The sequence below is a fragment of the Hippopotamus amphibius genome, chromosome 8 (genome assembly GCF_030028045.1).
Source record: "Hippopotamus amphibius kiboko isolate mHipAmp2 chromosome 8, mHipAmp2.hap2, whole genome shotgun sequence".
Classification (NCBI taxonomy): domain Eukaryota; kingdom Metazoa; phylum Chordata; class Mammalia; order Artiodactyla; family Hippopotamidae; genus Hippopotamus; species Hippopotamus amphibius.
The window spans coordinates 124,074,340-124,096,978 of record NC_080193.1 but is presented as its reverse complement, the minus strand read 5'-3'; the positions used below and the strand labels follow the sequence as shown (position 1 = coordinate 124,096,978).

The 22,639-nt window shown below is 37.9% G+C and overlaps 1 protein-coding gene across 2 annotated transcripts in view; it reads right to left on the bottom strand.

The window, feature by feature from the left end:
* Nucleotides 1-22,639, bottom strand: part of PDE11A (phosphodiesterase 11A) — a 380,330-nt gene that overhangs the window by 231,719 nt on the left and 125,972 nt on the right. For both annotated transcript variants that reach the window (XM_057745497.1, XM_057745496.1), the window contains 2 exons: nucleotides 14,198-14,287; nucleotides 8,649-8,789 (listed from right to left, as the gene is read on the bottom strand). In XM_057745497.1, the coding sequence (XP_057601480.1) occupies nucleotides 8,649-8,789; nucleotides 14,198-14,287 (231 nt within the window). The remainder of the gene's footprint in view (nucleotides 1-8,648; nucleotides 8,790-14,197; nucleotides 14,288-22,639) is intronic.

Genomic DNA, 22,639 nt, shown 5'->3' with positions numbered 1-22,639 from the left:
GAAGAGTACAAGAGAGAATGAAAGAAAACAATGGCAGAAACAAAACACCCTCCCATTAAAATGAGCTCTAATCCCAAATTCAAAAACAAATATTGTTAACAAATAATATTAATACAGAAAACTAAATCAGCAGCCTACAGAACTGGACAAGAAGATAGTGATAAATCAGTTATGCTGAAGATTTGAACATACTTCTACCAGAGAATGGTAGATGAAGAACAGAAAAAATTGTGTAAATGATTTGAATACCTTGTTTTTGACTATGGGTCTAGAGGGAAAGTCAGCTGGGAAAAAATCCTTTTGAAAAAGACTTTCCTCCCTGAGAAAAAGAAGTTCCCCTTCTCCTGGGATACAGTCATAGGATGACATGCTGCCTGGAGCTGTACTAGCTCCCTGGACCACGAGGGTGGAAGCCAGCTGGTGAAGGCTGACCACTGAGACAGGAAAATGGACAGAGCCTGGGTCATTGATTATATCATCTGTTGCTGTACCATCCCCAGAAGCACCTCTTGCAACCTGTTTGTCATGTAAGATACAAATGTTCTTATTGTTTAAGCCATTTCCTCTTATAGATTCTGTTACTTGCAGAAACCCCCAAATTGATCTACAGGTTAAATCTATTTCAATCAAAATCTACACATTTTTTCATGGAACTTGATAAGTTACTCTTAGAATTTATAAGGAAGAGCAACAAGTCAAGATCAGGCAAGCCAATTTTAAAGAAGAACAACATTGAGGACTTGTCTTATCAAATATCAAAGAGGGTTATAAAATTCTAGAAATTGAGAAAGTGTGATACTGGTGCATAAATAGACAGAGCAGTGGGACAAAATAGTGAGCTCAGAAACAGACCCAGGTGTATACGGAAACTTGATATAATATAGAAGTGGGGGATGATTCTGAGGCAACTGGTTATACATATACAGCTTTACACTATACACAAAAATAAATTCTAGATGGATATGAAAGCCCATAAATACCAGATAGATTAAAGAAAAGATAAGAGAATGTCACTATAACATGGAGGTAGAGAAAGAATTTTTTAAAAACAAAACCTGTAAGTCACAAATCAAAAAGGAAGATTGATAAATTTAACATATTAAAATTAAAATATTCCATGCAACCAAGATACCTGTTGAAAGGGGCATCGTGCTGAGCACACAGTCTTGGCTGTGTACGCCAAGACCACAAGGCCCTGCTCTCTCTCTCTGTCTCTCTGGTTCATTTCTCAGGATTGTGTTCACAGGGAACATTTGAGCCATGAGGTATCATCTCGCCCCAGACAAACAGCAGGCTAGATACCACTCAGTGTAAAAGGGATCTATTCTCCAAGCACAATGTTCCTCTATGAGTATATGCCCACTGTTTTTTAGCCTTAGCCCTACGTATTCAGTACTCAACACTAGTCTTATTTATCATGTCTTCTCCATTGCTGGCATGGCTTGATTTCAACCTCTCATATTTTTCAGGAAGGGCTTCTTAGAACTATGTTTCTCACAATCTCCTTTGCATATGTAAAAAGTCTATCTGTGACTTACATAATTGAATATGAGTTTGGCTGGATTTTAAATTGTAGAGTCATTTTCTTTCCCTGAGGACTTGGTAGCTATTGCTATACTGTCTCCTTGCACTGGAGAGTGCTACCAGGAAGCCTAAAGGCAAAATGAATTTTCCTCCAATAGGAGACTCGATTTTGTCTAGATGCCCACAGAATTTTATCATCTTTGAAGTCCATTAGCACTGAATGTGTTTCAGTACTAAGCAGTGAGTATCGACTTTTCCTGAAATGAGGTGTTCTTTCAATTTGTAAATTCAAGTATGCCTTCATTTCAGTAAATGTCCTATTTTTATAATTTTGACTTTTTTTCCTGTTTCATTTGTCATGGTCTCGTCAGAGAAACCAATTATCCTTATTTTGGACTTCCTTTATCTGAACTCCATTTTTATCACCTCTATCTTATCTTTTTATACTGTATTATTTTCCATTTCCAATTTCATCCTCCATGCCCCTGAATGTATTTTAGAAGTCCTTTTCTTCTTTTTTGATGTTTTTAATGTAATCATTTCTGTATGGTTACATATTTTTCTTTTATTTCTTTCTAAGCTCTGCCAACTCGGTTTTCTTACCTTTTTACTGCTTATCATGTATTTCTTGCGTCCTTGTACCTCTTCTATGAACACATTTTTCCCCTCTGAGAGATCACACTATCTTTCATTTCATGGAAAACTGTTAGCAATTTTTCTGGTGTGTGTCCTTCATCTGGCTTTTGTTTTCACATTCCTTCCCTCCCTTTTTCTTATGGTATCTTTGCATAAGCCCCATGCTGGGGGCTTTCTGTTCTGTTCTCGTCTTTAGGTGAGTAATGGAGGAGGGGTGACACCAGGGGAGTGGGTAAGGGTGACTGCAATTGAATTTTGGTCTATTGTCTTTGAGTATATTCTCATCAACACTCTCCTCTGGGCAGCAATTTCAGCCCCTGCCTAGCAGAAACCTCCCTTGCTTATTACAAAGTCCCAAATGACGTGGATATTTTTATGTGATGAAAGCCTTCAATTCACTTCAGCTGACCAAGATTAGCAGCTGCAGGGTGACTTGCCAACTCACATTGTCAATTGTCCTGACACACTGACAGTCTTGTTTCAAAAATGACTTGTCTGAAAGTTTTCTTGTTCCATCCACCTCTCCTACCACTCTATGGCAGCAAGGAGGACTCAAGAAACATCCATGAGCCTGCCCAGGCACCCACCCTTACTGCTCCAAGTAGGTATGCACCACTTATTCTGATGAACACTGTACTTTGCGCAAGATGGCTGGAGGCAAGCAACCTCACTCAGCTTTCTACTTCACTCCACCCAATTTTCTCTGCACTGGGCAGCTCTCCACCTGTTATGTGGGGCATGGGTGGGGTGACAATTGGGAGCATAGGGTTATTAAGGCTTCTTCTTTTGTGGATTATAGAGTTTTATTTCTTGTCCTTGGTTTTTTTCAGGTTGGTCCTTAACTGATAAAAGGTAATATAAATCCGTTTAGCAGATCCTCTCTCCTGACAACCCTGACTTTCAAGTTCACTCTCTTACTGGAAGGTCCAGCACCTGCCCTTTTGTCCCATGAGATGATAAATTCCTGACTCTGCCTAGAAGAGAAGTTGCAAGGAAACATAACTCAAAGGGAGAAAATTTAAACTCCATCAATTTAATAGTTGTGAAAATATGATCTCATTTTTGTACCCATATTTTGACAAAAATCATTTCCTTTTATATTTGTTTTTTCTCCTTTAGTATTTGCTTAAATATATATCAAGGATATTGTTTCTCTAAATATAGCTATATATCATTATTTTGAAGGATATATAGAATTTCATTATATAAAACTTCTGTTGATATTTGAGTTATAGTTTCACTGCTATAAATACTGCAATAAACAGTCATATACTGATTTTGCTCTCTTCTCCATCTCTTTCATTATGCTAAACTTTAAGAGGAAGAATTGCTGAGTACAAAGGCTATGCCATTTTAAAATTGAAATATATTTCACCAAACTTATATCCATAAAGGTTACCCCAATTTAAATTCTCATCATCAGTAATGAGAATATCCGTTTTCTCATACCCACACTCATACTTGCTGTTATAATTCTCTTAAATCTTTACCAGTCTGATGGCTGCAAAATCATAGAAGTGTTTTAATGTGCTTATATTCTCTAAGGAATTGAGTGAATGTTTTAGAAAGCCTTTATCCACAGAATTACTATAAAACAATACTCACCAGTATTTTTATGTTCTTTTTTTAAACATTAAATTTTTGATCCATCTGAAATTTATATTGACCTACAAAAATAAGGCAAAAAGGTGGGCAGCTCATCTTTCAATGTCATAAGAGAGTAAAGCCCACCCAAGAATTATCTAGGACAGAGATCTGAAAACTACTGCCTGCAGCCAAATCTGGCCCACCACTTATTTTTATAAGTCATGTTTTATTGGAAGATAGCCATACTAAGACTGCTTTCATGCTGTTATGAATAGCTACAACAGAGATCATGTGACTTGAAGAGCCTAAAAAATATATTATCTGAAAACTTACAGAAAAAAATTTGGCAGTCCTTGATCTAAGAAATGTACTAAGTCTCATCCTTGGTTACTACTTATTAAAGACTCCAAACTTAATAAAGTTACATGTTAATTTGCAGCTTTTTCTCTGATTAGAAATTTCTATCTTATGGAAAAGATAACCTTAACGATTACAGTTTATGGCCTTGTTTTGTTTCTAAAAAGTTTTGTCTCTGAGAAACTTTTATCCTAACCTTGCCTATAAATACCTAACTTCTCAAATGCTCTTTGGACTGGTTTTAACATCTTATTTGTTCCCTCACAAATTAATGAATTAAAAATAATCTTTGATATGTATTTATTTCATATTTACATGAAAGTCACAATTTTGCCTTTTAGAAAATTATATTTTAACAAGTATGAGGTAAGAATCAGCGTTTTGAATTTGTTTTTTCCTAAATTGCTAGCTATTTGTTTCCCAAACATTTGTAGGACCAGTATTCCCACTGATCTAATTTCAACTGCATCCTTTATCATATTTGTGTACTGAATATAAGATGATTGACTACATAATATAATTTGTACACTGATTATAAATTCCAAAGGCCACAGACATAGCTGTACAAAAAGTCACTGAGGTTATTTTCCTGTAGCAAATAAATCTCTTCTTGAGCCCTAGTTCTGCTTGCTGACAGACGACAGAAGAGACAATCCAGTTAACTCAGCCGCTTCAGATTTTCTTAGTCGTTTCAGATTTCAACTCATTTAATGCTGAAATTTTCACCAGCGTGACTTGCAACTTTCTGGCTTTTTAGAGCCAAGCAGCTGGTCTATCATCACCCTCTCACCCAGGCTGGCCCCTAAGAGGCAAGGCAGCCTCACTGATCTTCAGCATAGTCACCCCTAACAGTGTGCCCGGGTCACATCCTCTGTGCCTGCCTCATCCTGACAGTCAGGCTTCTTTAGGTCCCAGCCCTCCCTGTTACCTTCTATTAGGAAATGGAAAAACCGTATTTGCTCTCACTGTCCCATGGCTCCCCCTGTACTGCCACTTCCAGGCTTTTCCCCTGTCATGGTGTCTGGGGGGACTTTCAATCCTCATCCCCACCCCCATACCACCACTACCTTCACTATGAGTGGCCTTGAGTCTGGGCAGAGCTAAGAAAGCTGAGTACGCGCGTTTCCTCTTCTCTCTAACTCTCCCACTTTAGTCCAGGGATTCACGAATGGGAGAGTCTAGGGCTTCATCTATTCTTCTGATCTGCTGTTTTGGGTACAATGTTAGGCCCTGATTCCTTCAAGTCTCTAGGAAAGCCTGGCTCTTGCAAATGAAAAAGTCTTAGTTTTTGAGAATAATAACTCTGTCATAAATTTTTAAAGCCCATTTTGGAACTCACAAACCCAGCATTTAGCTCTTGGTCTCTCTATTCTGTGTAATCCTTTCCCTGAAATGATGTACCAGGCTGACAGGAGGGCTGGAGACAGGGGTGGAGAGCGATAGTTCTGCTAACAATAATAAAAAGAGAAAGGTCATAAGTAACAAGGGAAAGGTATGACTGAATTCTGCATTTGCTCGTGACATTGAGGGACATATATATTCCTGTATAATTATAAAAGCATCTTTATTATTGAAATACTCGCAGTAAAAAAAACCCAAATGCTGTCATTTCAAGTCTGAAACCCCCTAGTCCTCCAACACACTTTTGTTTCTCAGAAATAATTTTCTAAACTCTACGGGAAAGAGAACAGTCTTTACTAGCTTCTCACATGTATTGGGGTCTTTGTTCTGTTCTGTTGTTTCTTTACAAGGAACTAATCTCTAGTTTTATAATATTTTTTAACAGCTTCACAGGCAAAACCCCATCCATTCTTCATCTTTGTTGCCTTTTAAAAAATTTTTCTGCCTACTCCTATATGTTTACTTTTCCATATCAACCTTTAAAAATTATAAATCATGTTGTCAAGTTCCATCTTTGCTTTCTAGTCTTTGGATAGGAATCTATCTAAGTGTGCTCTTAGTCAATCAAATCAAATCAAATAACATTTACAGGTGTTGCTTGGGTCCCTTTATCATAATCATTCAAACCCCTCATTAAATCTAGATGACAAAGGTTTTTAATATCAGTCCATCCACTCAGCATTCTGAGGTGAGGGGGAGGAAGTCCCTGCCAGAGAACTTTGTCTCGGCATGATTTTCTGTTTGCTGTGCCAGTGCCAGATTTTGGCATCTGGTATCCTGAGTTGGCTTCTCTTCTTATATGGGGTGTGACTCTATCTGATCTCCCTCCTGTCATTTCCACCTGACAATCAGGGTAGCGCACAGAAGAGCAACCCCTTCACAGCTTCTCAAATGGTACCACACAGATTAGTCTCTTTTTGCACACAGTTCACTTTTCGCCCCAGACCTTGCCCCCCTGGGTTAAAGGAGTTCATCCTTACTGTGAAGGGGAGGAGACGGACAAAGAGAAGAAATGAGAGGCTAGCCCCAGATTTTCTGCCCTGATCCCACCATTACAGTCTCAGAATGTTCAGCTGTGATAGTAAAAAGGTCTTTATGACCATTAGTATTACACCAACACCTTGACTGTATGTACCATCTAGTCTAGGGAGTGATTTTCGGCCGCCTCCCTACTTTATACCCTGAAGCTGTCACTGTCACTGTTATTCTTTCCAGCTCTGTCTCCACTTTCCATATCAACTTCTGTCTTCTGTACTTTTTCATTTGATGTGCCAAATAGCAAGACCATAGAGTAAAAACGAGTCCATGTTAGAAGATTTGCAACAATGACCACCCTAAACTGGTTTAGATCACTTCCGTGTCCGTTTTAACTGAACTAGCAAACAGTGAGCTTGTCCTTGCCCAGATTCCACCTGGCCCCCCAACCACTTGCCCTCGTAAGGTCCTGGGGGTGGCTCAGAAACCTTGGAAGTTAAAGCCCCCACAGCTGCCCCTTCCTGCCTTTGCTCAGGGAGAGTCCACAGCTGGCCAGGCACCAACGCGCACCTCGTCCCACTCCTTTCAGGGGCTTCAGAGTCAGGGGGTGGGGAAGATGCTAGCAAGTCACTCGACTCTTGGAGCCTTAATTCCTCCGCTGTAAATGAGGATGATAATAATACCTATCTCATAAGGATGCAGTGAGCATTGAATGAATCCAAATGTTTCACAAAACATCTGGAAGCACTTTACAAATATGGGCTATTAGGGTGTAGTGTGTATGTGTGTGTTTTCCCAAGGTTCTACTGAGTTTTACACAATCTCAGGATAATTGCAAGGCTATTGTTTGTTTAAACCACACCTGCTGAGTAGAAATAACGCCAAACTCTGCTAAGATATAGGGAAACACTCCTAAACATTTTAAACACATACAATTTTTTAAAAAATTTAATGTTGAATAGATAACCAACAAGGACCTACTGTACAGCACAGGGAACTATACTCAATATCTTGTAATCACCGATAATGGAAAAGAATCTAAAAAGGAATATATATATGTATTCAGTTTTATCTATATCTATATATTTGAATCACTTTTCTGTACACCTGAAATTAACACATTATAAATCAACTATATTTCAATAAATTTTTTTTAAAAACTGAATGTTGTAAGTTATTACTAAATCTCCAAAATGTATCCTAAGGTTCTTGTTCTTTGAGGAAAGCAAATCTAAAGGCAAAGACAATAACCTTTTTAAAGTAAAGTACAGTAAAATATCATCCTCCGAGGTATTAAAACAGCACTTAATTGCTAGACAATTCCTGGGCTTTGAAGAGAGTTCACAGCAAAGATATTAAGCTGCTGCTGAGGGTTAGACATTTAACTTTCAAGAAGTTAGATTGATGATGCTGATTATTTTCAATATTGTAGTGTATCTACCCAGCAGATTTCCTGCAAAGAGCCAGAGTGTCTAACAGACCCTGAAAGCCAAGGTGCGGCAGGCCTGAGGGCGAGACCCAGTGGCTTGCCCTTGGAGTCAGAGTCCCCTTGCATGAGGAGGAAAGGAGCCTCTGCCTCCCGACTGGCGGGCACTGTGCAATTGTCCACAGGTCCAAAGCAGCAGCTGGAAACTGCGCCTGGGAAGCAGCAGGACAGACCTCTCCTGGAGAGCACAGCCCAGCTCAGGCTGGTCAGGCCACTCATCACGCACAAAGGGCCCTACTTCCCCAGGGCTGCTTGCTTCTCCCCACTCCACCCCCATAGCGGGGCTGTGGGCACGTGGTGTGGACTGAAATCCATGGCCACAGGTGCTGAGGGCCTTCCCTTGCTGGGTGGGTACGATGGGAGGCTGGCACCTGAGCTTCTCTTCTGTTCAGCTGTGTGAGTTTGGGCAAACCCTTCTATCCCTTAGCTCCCTCCTCTGTATACCCAGGGTTGGGCTAGACCTCTAAGGTCTCCCATCAGGGGAAGAGCCTATTTTTCTCAGGTGACAGCAGATCAAGACTGAAAACACATGTAAAGGAAATTAAAAACTTGACTTCTACAAAGTCACCTCGTGGTTAGAAGAGTCACAAAAGTGTGGTTCAAGTCATGATTTCACAACCTTCATTACGACTCAACTAAATTTTGCTTCATTAACACACATGACAGATAAAAGGAGACTTACTGGGGACTCAATGTCCTCTAGGAGTAAAACAGAACAGCGTTCACATTTCAACAGTGTTTGGGCCCGATGCATTATTTTCTTGACAATTTTCTCCAGGTCAGTCTGTTCTTCAAAGAGGTCATTAACCACCTCTAGCAAAGCCTAGGAAAGATAAAATGGATGTATTTAGGTGACTAAGGGATTGAATTAAAATTTTTCTCTCAAAATTCCATTTAGTCTTTGCTATAAAATTATAAATATTTTTGTGTGGCTAATTTTTAAAGTGCTTATGGTTATTTTGACATATTTCCATCATTTCATTTTATAACATAGTCTTGAATTGTAAAATATAACTTGAGAAGAGTGCCAGTCTATATAGTCCCACATAAATTCCTCACATACCTATATGACTACGTTCCACATAGTTAATGACTACATGATCTCATATAATCATTACTGATAGGCTTTCCCCCTCATACAGGAGTTTTTCTGCAATGTGACTCAATATAAAACCAACATTTTATGAATAACCTGGTTCTCTCTAATGCACATTTATTTCAGAAAATTACAAAGCATCTCTTCCTCACCAGCCAGAAGAAATAGCTTCATGGTCAAACTCAAAACTTATTTTCTCTAATAACCATCTCGCACAGAACTTAAAGAATCATACTGGTGGATGCTAGGTCAGTTTCGGAGCCTTTGAAAATATATATAAAACCCCCATTAATGTCTCTACACAAGACGTATTGCTTCATGCCAATCTGTCCAGGAGAACATTTAAATACAATTATACATCTCAAAAAGAAAATACCATTAAAGCTTCTATTAACACAACAGAATGAAAAGCACAAAAATTAAAGAAAAAAACTTAAGTTCTAACTTGAAAACTGTATACTCATTTAAAAATGAAATTGCAATAACCTGTCCTTTTATCCAGCTAATTTGCAATTTATGCATTGAAATAGTATTAATTTAGAATTTTTAATTACATGCGTATTTCCAGAGATTGAGGAAGAGAGGACTGTTTACAGGTAGTAGATATTATGCCTCTGTCAGAGTGCAATCAGAAAATTACACAGCCAGTGAATTGGCCAGAGCCTGCTTTATTCAATACAATTTAATAAGATGTGCACTCTCCAGTCTGACTTGTCACAAAAGGATTTCATGGGTTTTCAAATTCACATCTACTCTGGTAGATGGTGTTGACTAATTTTCAACTTTGGTAATGAATTTGATTTGTCCTGAAACCATTTGAAACGTGAAAATTTCTTCTCTGCGTCTATTTAGGTAGAAAAGCATTTGAATGAGTTAAGGGATCCATGAAATGAGTGTAGTTCACTGAGCATCTATAAAAGAGGACCCAAAATCCTGGGTAGCATTTTCTCTAAAGAGAGCTTGTGACTATGGCTAAGGGCCATGCATTGCTCTATGATCCCAAAGCTAAGAGAAACACCAGGAGGTGAAAAAAGTTTTAAGTGTATCCTGTACGTTTGGTATTTGGACAGCAAATTGCTGTAAGAGGTCATGTGCAGTAATTTCATGTGCAAATATAACATTAAAAATGAGGCAACTGTCTGCAAAATTACCAACAAAATCCCCTGTTATTAAGGGAGAAGACATTATTTCCTTAATCAGCCAGACGATTTCTTCAGATGGATCATATTAACTGAACAATTATTTAACTTTTCAATTTGTTGTGACTGCATGGATGGGGCCTCTGGGACCCGTAGACAAGAACATTTATCTCCGAGGAAAAACTAATTGTGCCTTGAGTTTTGCACTGACAAATCACATTATAGTAATTTTATTGTTTCTAATTAAAAATTGCTGCTTTACTAACAAGTGATAAAAGTCTCACAAATAACAATGCAGACTAGCTCCAAAATAAGAGAAAAAGAGAAGAAAATCTAGGATGACATGCAATTCAACATTGGAAGCCTTGCACACAGTTGAACACTCCCTGCTTCTTGATGTCACCTGCATTTCCCCACCTCCTTCTTCTTCTTATGACCTTCTTTTGCTCCTGGGCTCATCCTTGGACCTCTTTCCTTCTCTTATCCATATATTTTCCCCACCTGTACGCTAGTTTTAAATACCATCTATATGCTGATGGTTCCCAAATATTAATCTTGAGCCTTCACATGTCCCCAAAACTCTAGACTCCTATATCCAGCTGTTTACTTGCCACCTGTACAAGCCTAAAGTCCTTTTCACTCATTTCCAATATCAGTAAGCCTTGTATATTTCATTGCTAATTTTTTTGGAGAATCTCTCATTTCTCACTGTCTAACCACATTATTCCCCCCCCCCCAGTTTTATTGAGATATAATAATTGACATAAAACTTTGTGTGAGTTTAAGTTATACATGATGATTTGATACACCTATATATTGCAAAATGATTACTACACTAAGGTTAGTTAACATATCCATCACCTTACATAATTACATTTTTTGTGCGGTAAGAACATTCAGATTTATTCTCTCAGCAATTGTTCAAGTACATAATACAGTATCATTAACTATAGTCACCATGCTGAACACTAGATCTCCAGAATTTCCTCGTAACTGGAAGTTTGTACACTTTGACCAACATTTTCCTTTTCCCTCACACCCCAACGCCTGGCAACCACCATACTACACTCTGCTTCTTTGAGTTCTGCTTGTCATAGATCAATATATAACTGAGATAATATAGTATTTGTCTTTCTCTGTCTGACTTATTTCACTTAGCGCAGTGCCCTCAAGTTTCATCCATCTTGTCGTAAATGGCAGGATTTTCTTCTGTATTTTGGCTAAATAATATTTCATTGTGTGTATGTAGATGTGTATCACAATTTTCTTTATCCATTCATCTATTAATGGACACTTGGGTTGTTTCCATGTCTTGGCTATTGTAAATAATGTTGCAATGAACATGGGAGTGCAGATATCTTTTTGAGCTAGTGATTTCATTTTCTTTGGATATATACTCAGGAGTGGAGTTGCTGGATCATATGGTAGTTCTATTTTTAATTTTTTGAGGAACCTCCATATTGTTTTCCATAGTGGTCATACCAATTTATATTCCCTTCAACAGTGCACAAAGGTTTCCCTTTTTTCCACATCCTCACCAACACTTGTTATCTCTTACCTTTTTGATAATAGCCATTCTAACAGGTGTGAGGTGATATCTTATTACAGTTTTAATTTGCATTTCCCTGATGATGTTAAGCATCTTTTCATGTGTCTATTGGCCATTTGTGTGTCTTCTTTGGAAAAATGTCTATTCAAATCCTCTGCCTATTTTTTCATTGGATTACTTGTTTTTTGGTTTTGGTTTTTTGGGTTTATTTTTGTTTTTGTTTTGCTATTGAGTTATATGAGTTCCTTGTAAATTTTGGATATTAACACTTGATCAATACATATGATTTGAAAATATTTTCTCCCATTCCATAGGTTGCTTCTTCATTGTGTTGATTGTTTCTTTTGTTGTAAAGAAGCTTTTTAGTTTGATGTAGTCCTACTTGTTTATTTTTGCTTTCGTTGGTTGAGCTTTTATATCGATCCAAAAAAATCACTGGAGATTTTCTCCTATATTTTCTTCTAGGAATTTCACAGTTTCAGGTCTCACATTTAAATCTTTAATCTATTTCAAGTTAATTTTTGTGAGTGATGTAAGATATAGGTCTAACTTCATTCTTTTGCATGTAAATATCCAGTTTTCTCAACACCATTTATTGAAAAAAACTACCTTTTCCCCATTGAGTATTCTTGGCTGCCTTGTCAAATAGGTGTTGGATGTTGACTGTATATGCATGGGTTTATTTCTGGACTATTGATTTGTTCCATTGGTCTATATGTCTGTTTTAAATGCCAGTACCATACTATTTTGATTACTATAATTTTGAAGTGTAGTTTTAAATCAAGAGGTGTGATGTCCCCAGCTTTGTTCTTCTTTCTCAGGATTGTTTTGGCTATTTGAGGTCTTTCCTCTCTGCTCTCTAGACACATGAATCAAGGTTTCTCCTACCCCAGGGCCTTTGCACTTGATATTTCCACTGCCTGGAATGTTCTTCCCAGATCTTTGTGTGGCTTGACTCCATTTCATTCTGGTCTCTGCTCATATATCATCTCTTTATAGACACCTTCTTGATCACTTTCTGGAATAAACATCTTCCCAAACTATCCTTCAGCAACCAGTCTGTACTCCATTATCTCACTTCATTCTTCTTTATAGCATTTATCACTACCTGGTACTGTATTATTTTTTGTTTGCTTGTTTATCTATTACCTATTGTTCCCACTAAAACAGTAAGTTCTATGAAGGCAGGGACTTTGAACGGGCAGAGTCTGAAGCGTACCACAAAATAAATATTTGTTGAGCAAGTAAATATATACATGAGGATGCCAAGATTCACAATTCATGAAATGTTCCTTAAGGAATTCAAAATGTAGTTGGAGAGGAGGGCCATCAATAAATATTATACAGTGTAATAAGGGTCCACAATAATCCAAGGCAAAACAACAAGCAAAGAATTAGATTAAGTGGAAGACTGAGCTGGGTCCTGAAGGAAATGCAAGGCAAAAAAGCAGTGGGAGGAAAAAGGTGGGCATGAGGCATTGATGACAGAGGAAGAAATATTACTAAGGGAATGAGAAAGTGAAACAGACTCTTTTCTGGAAATTGAGGACTATATTGCAGGGGTGCCCAATGAAAGGAGGAGAATGGTAAGACATACGGTTAAAGATGAAAAGTAGGTTCCAAGTCAGAGAAAATGGGTGGTATGCTGTGCTAGAGAAGATGGCTGCAGTTGTCAATTGTTTCCTGAGAAATATTCATAAATCATAATGTTTAGCACATGAAACTTTTAATCAGTTTGATTACCAATTAACTGAGGGTTTCCAACCCTCAGTTGGAACATCTTCTTGTTAAATACATTTCTAAATTGAGACAGAATTTTCCTATATTTAAAAGTATAGTCAGCCTAATATAATTTAATCTCTATTTGATCATTTAGCAATTATTCAAGCACCAGTCTTTGTTTTTGTTTGTCTTGTTTTCTACTAGTTAACCCTATAATTGGTGAAGGTATATGAGATCAATCTCTCTTTGTGAGTTTCTTTATAATCCTGTAAGATGGTGTTTGCAGCATTATTGTCCAGTTACCTTGTGATGCTCTTCCAGGAAAACTTCAATTCACACCAAAATTTGTGAGGTGGTATGAAGTAATTTGTAACATACCTTGCTTCTTAAGGGAACTAAATTGTAAAAAATCACTAAGTTGTGTTATTGTTTCAAAGCTATAAGTAAGCAAGAATATATCTGCTGCCTTGCAGTATAGATGTGAAATTAATTTCCTTTTTAAAAGAAGCTATCCCACAAACAACAACAGAGAATTTATATCCACTTCCATTTGGATTTATTTGCTTAAAGGGGATCTTCAACTGTAGACTTGAAGGATTATACAAATGAAAAAGATTCCTGGACTATTCAAAGATCATCTGCTGTGTTTAAAAGACATAATGACTCACAGACACTTGAAAGACAGAGAGCTTTAAGAGTTGTCAGCCATGTTTCTTTCTACTCACCCTGCTTCTTTCATATTCTTTCCTTGAGGCAGCAAATAGCTGAGCATTAGATATGGCAATTCCACAAAATGGAAGATACATCTGCATAACCTGAGGGCAAAGAGAGTGTTAAGAATATTAAAGCATAAAAATATGGATCCAAATTCCACATTTCATTCATACGCCTGATTTTAATACTTTCTTTTCAACCACAGAGATTGAGTATGGCGTTGTTGATACTAGTATCTTAACTTCAGAATGAATATTTTTCAGAGTTAACTATAAGATGGTCTCAAGCTTTAACTGGGGACAGTCACATCTATGAAGACATAAAGTGAAGCAACAGATTGTGATGGCTATGACACAGGAACTGTGTCTAAATCATCTTTGTATTCCTTCCTTGATCAATGAAAAATGAGTAAATGGATGAAGTCTGAGATATTTAGAATTTAAGGCAGTGTCCACACTCACACTTGGATGTAGGCAGGATATAAGCCAGTTTCTTTGTACATATGTATCTGTAGCAGGGATCTCAACTTGGCTCTAGAACTCTGTCAGCTACAGACTTAAGTATGCCTGTTAGGATGGGCCCAGTAGGGACTTAGTGGCCCGAGGGCCTAGGAGCCTCATGCAGAAGAGTTCAAACTGAACCCACTGCTCTGTTGACATAACTACCTAGGAAAGGCTGGGTATCCTTTAAAAGAGCACTCCTCCTACAGGAAGAAACAGCCACATGCAATGGGCCTAACAAAGATTTTCTCATTACAGGGGGTGTAGATCTAGGGATTTCCAATAATTGCTGGCACTCTCAGTCAAATTCATTCCCAGAATCTCTGATTCTATAGAGAGAGAGAGAGAGAATGTCCCGAGTAAAAACTGAATAAACTCTTCACAACGCAGGACATTGTGACAAGAGACAATGCTTTGGGACTTCTCTGAAGTAGAGGGGAAAGGGCATGTGGGCATGTTTTATATGACAGCCAGTCTCTCTCTCTCTTCTCTCTCTCTCTCACACACACACACACACACACACACACACACACACACACACACACACACACGCTGACGCCCTGTCAAGAGGCAGCAGCAAAACCAAGCAGTTCCTGCCATGCCCAGAAGAGGGCAGTGCAGTGCTCATTGTGGGTGAGGGATGAAAACAGCAGGGGCGGATCTACCCAGGAGCAGATGTGAGACACCCCTGGGACAGCCAGAACAGAATAACTTGGAGTGGGAAGTGCTTTTGTAGAGGGCTGGAGGTGAACAAAAGATGAATTGCACTTCACAATCCCTATCATTTCTTTCCCATTAAAATCTTGCTTTGGCTACCTGGGAATACTCAACTCTGACAGAGTGTCCCTAAAAGTAATTCAGAATGTTGTAGAAGCAAATGCTGAGCTTCTACAACATTCTGGTAACCACTAACTTGTTCTCTATATCTGTGAGTCTGCTTATTTTCTGTTATATTCACTAGTTTGTTTTATTTTTTAGATTCCACATGTGATAACATACAATATTTGTCTTTCTCTGTCTGACACTTCATTTAACATAATACCCTCCAAATCCATCCATGTTGTTGCAAATGGCAAAATTTCATTCTTTTTTATGACTGGGTAATATTCCATCGTGTTTATATGTATTTTATACACACACACACACACACACATACATACACACACACACACACACACACCCCTTCTTTATCCATTCAACTGCTGATGGACACTTAGTTTGCTTCCATATCTTGGCTGTTGTAAATGATGCTGCTATGAACATTGGAATGCATGTATCTTTTTGATTAATGTTTTTGCTTTTTTCAGATATATAGCCAGGAGTGGAATTGCTGGGTTATATGGTAGTTCTATTTTTAGTTTTTTGAGAAACTACCATACTGTTTTCCACAGTAATTGCATCAATTTACATTCCCACCAACAGTGTGCAAAGGTTCCCTTTTCTCCACATCCTTGTCAACATTTGTTATTTGTGGTCTTTTTGATGACAGCCATTCTGATAGGTGTGAGGTGATAGCTGAGACCTCACTTTTAAAGAAGGAAAAATTAAGGCATTATATAGAGGTAAAAAAAATCAATAAATTGATTTTTACAGATATTTTCAGGATAAATTCCTTCACTGAATCTGATTAAAAAATTAACTAATATTTAATGAAGAAGAGAATGACCAAAGGAACATGTGAAATATATATATATATAACAAGATTACTATGGATGGAGACAATAGCATACCTTCATGACACATTGCAAACTGAGAGGGGATCTTTACTTACCAAGGGAATGATCTATACTGTGTCATTCATTGGCACAACAATTCAACACTCTGGGGCCACACTCAGCTCCATTATGGATAATTATATGACAATCTATAGAATTTCTAAATAAATGTGCAGGAGAAGGGGTCGAATACATTTTGAAAGAAGGGAGTAAGAAGAAGCTAAAGCATTGTATAAACAGGAGATGAAAAACAAAAATGTTTTTATATTTTTTTTCCATTTCAGTGCAAAAAACATCTTTTTTAGAAAAGTATATACTGTTTTAGCCTGCTCTTTCTGAAATCTCCCCCTCCAAGAAAAAATACTAATTTGGCCTTCACCGTCTAGTTTCTGAATGCCAAAAGGTCTAAAAAGCTTTAATGACTAAGGAGCTAATGAGTCTGTACACCCTTGTGCAGCACTTTTCAGCTTGAAAGCACTTTATGAACATTGGCTAATTTATCTTTACAACATCCCACTCAGAAAGGGAGTTAAACTGAAAATCATTAAACAGTGTGAAAAAGTCACGTTAGCTCATGAAAAGTATCACTAATAAGCATAAAATTTGAGCACCGGGACCGTCCATCAATGTCCTAAAGAAAGACAGTAGGTACTGAGTACTTTTAAACTTACAGACCACAGAGAAAGGCTATTCAAGCCCCATGGTCTGGTCTGGTCCAATTTTACATCACTAAAGAACATTGGCGGTCTACACTGGAGGTTCACAGTGAGGGACCTGGGGCCATCCCTTTTATGGATCCCACTCCTGAAGGCAACACAGCTGGAGGGGCCACACCACTGTCAGCCAAATTAATGGGTGAGGGGTTTTCCTACCAACACCTCCTTTTTCTGTGCAAATCCTGAGATTTGTGCTCTCAAGTCACTTCTGCCCTCAGGCATTAACTATAAGGCACAGCTTCACGGATTCAAGCCCCACTGATCTGGAACTGGGGATGTTTTAATAGTTGTAATTCAAAAGCTAAATAAACTCTTCAAATAGAGTAATTCGGAAAATAAAGTATCAGAAGAGGAAGCAGTCACAGTATTTTCACATAATGAAAACACTTTCCACATCTTTCAGAAATAGAATACTTGAAATAGTAAAAAATTAAAGTTTTCTAGAAACTCCAGAGGAAATTCCTGCTTCCAGAGGTACAGTTTAGTTCACTGTAATGTTGTTTCTATGCAAATTCACTAAAGATAATATATCAGGCTTTTATTTTAAGAATCAGAATAACAAATGCATCTTATCAGCTCACACCAAAGTACATACTCCTGGCTAAAGTATGCTTTTTTCTCTCAGAGCTGTGCGCTCTTCAAAGAAAAGTCTCCAAAAAATACACAGAGGCATAAAGTACCAACTTTGTTTAAAAAAAAAAATTGGCATGGAATAGATGATCCAATCACATACTTTTTTTGCAACTGTCCACTTTAAGGATTAACACTCTTAAAGAGAACGGGGTGGGAGGAGAATTCTATTCACAAAAGATGAGGGAGAACAAGATGGCAAATAAGGAAGGAAAAGTTCACTGTTCCTCCACTTCCCCTTCTTAGGAGAGGGGGGTGTACGTGCTTCTGCTCCTGCCCCTGGGTATTAAAGCTGGGCCCCCAGAAGAACTGGAGTGAGCACCCTTCCAACTATCCTCACCTCTCTCCCTTGAAGCTAGGATTGGCTAAAACATCCACAAGAGGCCAAGCTTATCCACAGTAGACTGGTTGAGTCCAATTCCTGGCAAGTAGCTGTACAGCATCAAATACTTACTCTCTTGGACTTTTTAGAGGCTCTGGTCTGCTGAGCACTTGAATCACGCAGGTACTGGTCACATCAACAAATAATTGTATCTCTATGTGACCCCATTCCCCACCCCCGAGACTCTGGAAAAGTAACCCTCTCAACTCCACAGGCGGTTCTAAATTCCCATCCTCTTACTCACAGACATGGAAGAAAAACCCAAAAAGAAATGATTTCAGGAGCTGTGTCCTTTTAAAGATAATTTGGATTGTCATAAGATTTCAAGAGAAAATAAAAGTACTCATATTTCCACCACTCAGAAGTAACCATTGTTAACATTTTGAAGATCATCACTCAAGTTTTCCTCTCTCTCTTTCTCTCTTCACATAAACTCTAATAGGCATATTATACAATAATAATAACAATAATCCTATGTTTAATATTTTGCTATCTGCTTTTTTCACTTATAACCAGCTATCACTTATTTTTTTATTGGAATATAAATGCTTTACACTCTTGTACCAGCTTTTGAGGTACACTAAAGTTAATCAGCTGTATTTATACACATATCCCCATATTCCCTCCCTCCCTCGACTCCTCCCCACCCTCCCTGTCCCAGCCCTCTAAGGCATCACCCATCATCGAGTTGAACTCCCTTTGTTATACAGCAACTTCCCACTAGCTATCTGTTTTACAGTTGGTAGTGTATATATGTCTGTGCTACTCTCTCACTTCATCCCAGTTTCCCCTTCACCCCCCACTCCCCCCAACCTCGTGTCCTCCAGTCCATTCTCTGCATCTGCATCCTATTCTTGCCCTGTCACTGGGCTCATCAGTACCATTTTTTCTTTTTTTTTGATTCCGTATATATGAGTTAGCATACAGTATTTGTTTTTCTTTTTCTGGCTTACTTCACTCTGTATGACAGACTCTAGGTCTATCCACCTCACTACATATAGCTCCATCTCATCCCTTTTTATGGCTGAGTAATATTCCATTGTATATACGTGCCACATCTTCTTTATCCATTCACTTGTTGATGGGCATTTAGGTTGCTTCCATGTCCTGGCTATTGTAAACAGTGCTGCAATGAACATTATGGTACATGTTTCTTTTTGGATTATGGTTTTCTCTGGGTATATGCCCAGGATTGGGATTAATGGATCATATGGTAGTTCTAGTTTTAGTTTTTCAAGGAACCTCCAAACTGTTTTCCATAGTGGCTGTACCAACTTACATTCCCACCAACAGTGCAGGAGAGTTCCCTTTTCTCCACACCCTCTCCAACATTTGTTGTTTATAGATTTTTTGATGATTGCCACTCTGACTGGTGTGAGGTGATACCTCATTGTGGCTTTGACTTGCATTTCTCTGATGATTAGTGATGTTGAGCATCTTTTCATGTGTTTGTTGGCCATCTGTATGTCTTCTTTGGAGACATGTCTGTTTAGGTCTTCCACCCATTCGTGGATTGGGTTATTTGCTTTTTTGGTATTAAGCTGCAAGCTATCACTTATGATGACCAATTTTTAGGGATGCAAATATCCCATTGTGTAGTCTGGAAAAAGAAAACATATAGAGAAAGAAAGTAGACCAGTGGTTGCCTTGCAATTAAATCTTTGCACATCCCATGATCATTTTCTTAAAATAAAGCCCTAGAACTTATTTAACACACATTTACATGGACTTCCTCTGAATCAGGCAATATTCTAAATGATTTACTAATATTAATTCATTGACGTGTGCACACTTTTAAATAACTCCTAACAATAAATACATTTTTAGTCTTTGTTTAAAAAAAATTCAACAGTATAGAAGTACATACAGTAAAATAACTACAGATCCTCCTTCGTTTTCTGTCCTGCTACCCACTCCTCTCCCAAGGAACACCTCCTGTTAGCACTTACAGTGTATTCTTCTGGGTCCTTCTTTTATGAACTGCATACCTACGATATCTAGTTTTAGGGGTGGTGGTAAACACCAGAGGGAATAGACTGTAAGTTACATTCTACACCTTCTTTTTCACTTGGCAATATATCTTGGAAATCATTAATGTCAGTTACTTAATTCTCTTAATCTCTGCCGAATATTCTAGGGGGTGGATGTACCTATTAGTAGACATTCATGTTGTTTCCAATTTTTCCTTATTACAAATAACACTGCTATGAACTTTCTTACAAATATATCTTTGTGCACCTGGACAACACTTCTGTTGGATGGATTCCTAGAAGTGAAATTTTAAGGTTGCAGAATATGTGCATTTAAAAAAAAAATGTAACAGCTACTGCCAAACCAGCGTCCAAAAAACCTCTACCAACTTATATTCCCACTAACAGTAATGTCCTACTCATGTAACATTGGATATTATTATCCTTTTAAAATTTTGTCTATATGATCGATTAAATCAATACTCATTTTTGTATTCACTTACATTTATTAGATTCCTAGTGATATTGAACATATCACAATTTGTTAGTTATCTCTTTTTTTTTTAATACCTATTTATCCCCCCCCCCTTTTTTTTACTGGACATTCATCTATTTTTATTGCTTAGTAAGGACTCTTTATATTCTAAGAATATTAACCACCTTTCATTTTTGAAAATCATGACTTTCTTGGTCATTAGCAATTGTCATCTATGTGATACAGTCCAATGGGTCTGCAAGCTATGATTGCTTTGTCTAAGATGAGTAGATATTATGGCTCAGTAAACTTGCCTACTCCCTCTCACTGTGTGAATAAATTTTACAGCAGCATCTACCTGTGTAACTCTGTCAAGGTTAATTTTGTAAGTAGGTTGACCTACATTTCTCAGCCTGCCCAGTTGCTCTGTTCCTTTTTGTAACTCAAAGCTCCTGTAAGAAATCAGTTTGAGCTACAGTTTGATCCAGGCATTCTCAAGTCTTAACTATTAATATCGTTATGATCTGTCTGCTTACCATCATAGGTATAAATGCAGGAAGCTACATTACATAGTAATTTAGTTATGGTATCAACACCCTGATGCTAGAAAAATTTTATTATATCACAATCAATGTATGAACATAAAAATTCCTCTTAGACTCTCTTCTGATGAGAAATACATACATTCTTCTTTACATTTGAAACATATTCACATGATTTCTTCCTATTAGTAGCACAATCCTTCCTTTAACGATCTCATTTATCTAGCGCCTTGTTTTTTATAACTCATGATTCTTAAAGTAGTGGACATTTCATATAAATGGAGTCACATACTATTTGGCCTTTTGTGTCTGGCTGACTGCTTTCATGTAGTACACGCTTTACAAGGTTCATCCAAGTTATAACATGTATCAATACTTCATCCCTTTAAAATTTTTTTTAATTAATAGACTTTATTTTTTATAGCAGTTTTAGCTTTACACAAAAGTTGAGTGGAAAGCACAGAGATTTCCCATATACCTCCTTCCCTTCCCCAACATACATGGTTTCCCCTAAAATTAACATCTTACATTAGTGTGGCACATTTGTTAAAATTAGTGAGCCAGTATTGATACACTACTATGAACTAAAGTTCATAATCTACATTAGGTTTCAGTCTTTGAGTTGCATATTTTATGTGTTTTGACACATGTACAATGACATGTATCCACCATTACAATGTCATACAGCATAGTTTCATTGACCTAAAAATTTCTTGTGCTCTATTCTTTACTCCCTCCCTCTCCCCAAAACCCTGGCAACCAGTGATCTTTTTACTGACCCCACAGTTCTGCTGTTTCCAGAATGTCATACAGGTGGAATTATCTAGTATGCAGCCTTTTCATACTGGCTTCTTTCACTTAGCAATATCCATTTAAGGTATCTTTGTGTCTTTTCATGGCTTGATAGCTCTTTTTTTAATCACTGAATGATATTCCATTGTATGAATGTACTACAGTTTGTTTATCCAACCACCTTTTTTTTTGAAACAAATTTACTTTATTTATTTATCTATTTATTGGCTGTGTTGGGTCTTCGTTACTGCACATGTGCTTTCTCTAGTTGTAGGAGTGGGGGCTACTCTTTGTTGGGGTGCCGGACTCATTGCCATGGCTCCTCTTGTTGCGGAGCATGGGCTCTAGGTGCGTGGGCTTCAGTACTTGTGGCACATGGGCTCAATAGTTGTGGCTCACGGGCTCTAAAGTGCAGGCTCAACAGTTGTGGCTCACGGGCTTAGTTGCTCCGCAGCATGTGGGATCTTCCTGGAGCAGGGATCGAACCCGTGTCCCCTGCATTGGCAGGTGGATTCTTAACCACTGCACCACCTAGGAAGCCCTATCCACTCACCTTTTAAAGGACACCTTGGGTGCTTCCAAGTTTTGGCAATTTTGAATAAAGCTGCTATAAACCATTTGTATAAATGTGTTGTGGTATCTCATCGTTGTTTTAGTTTGCAGTTCCCTGATGACATATGATATTAAGCATCCTTTCATATGTTTATTTGCTATCTGTATATCTTCTTTGG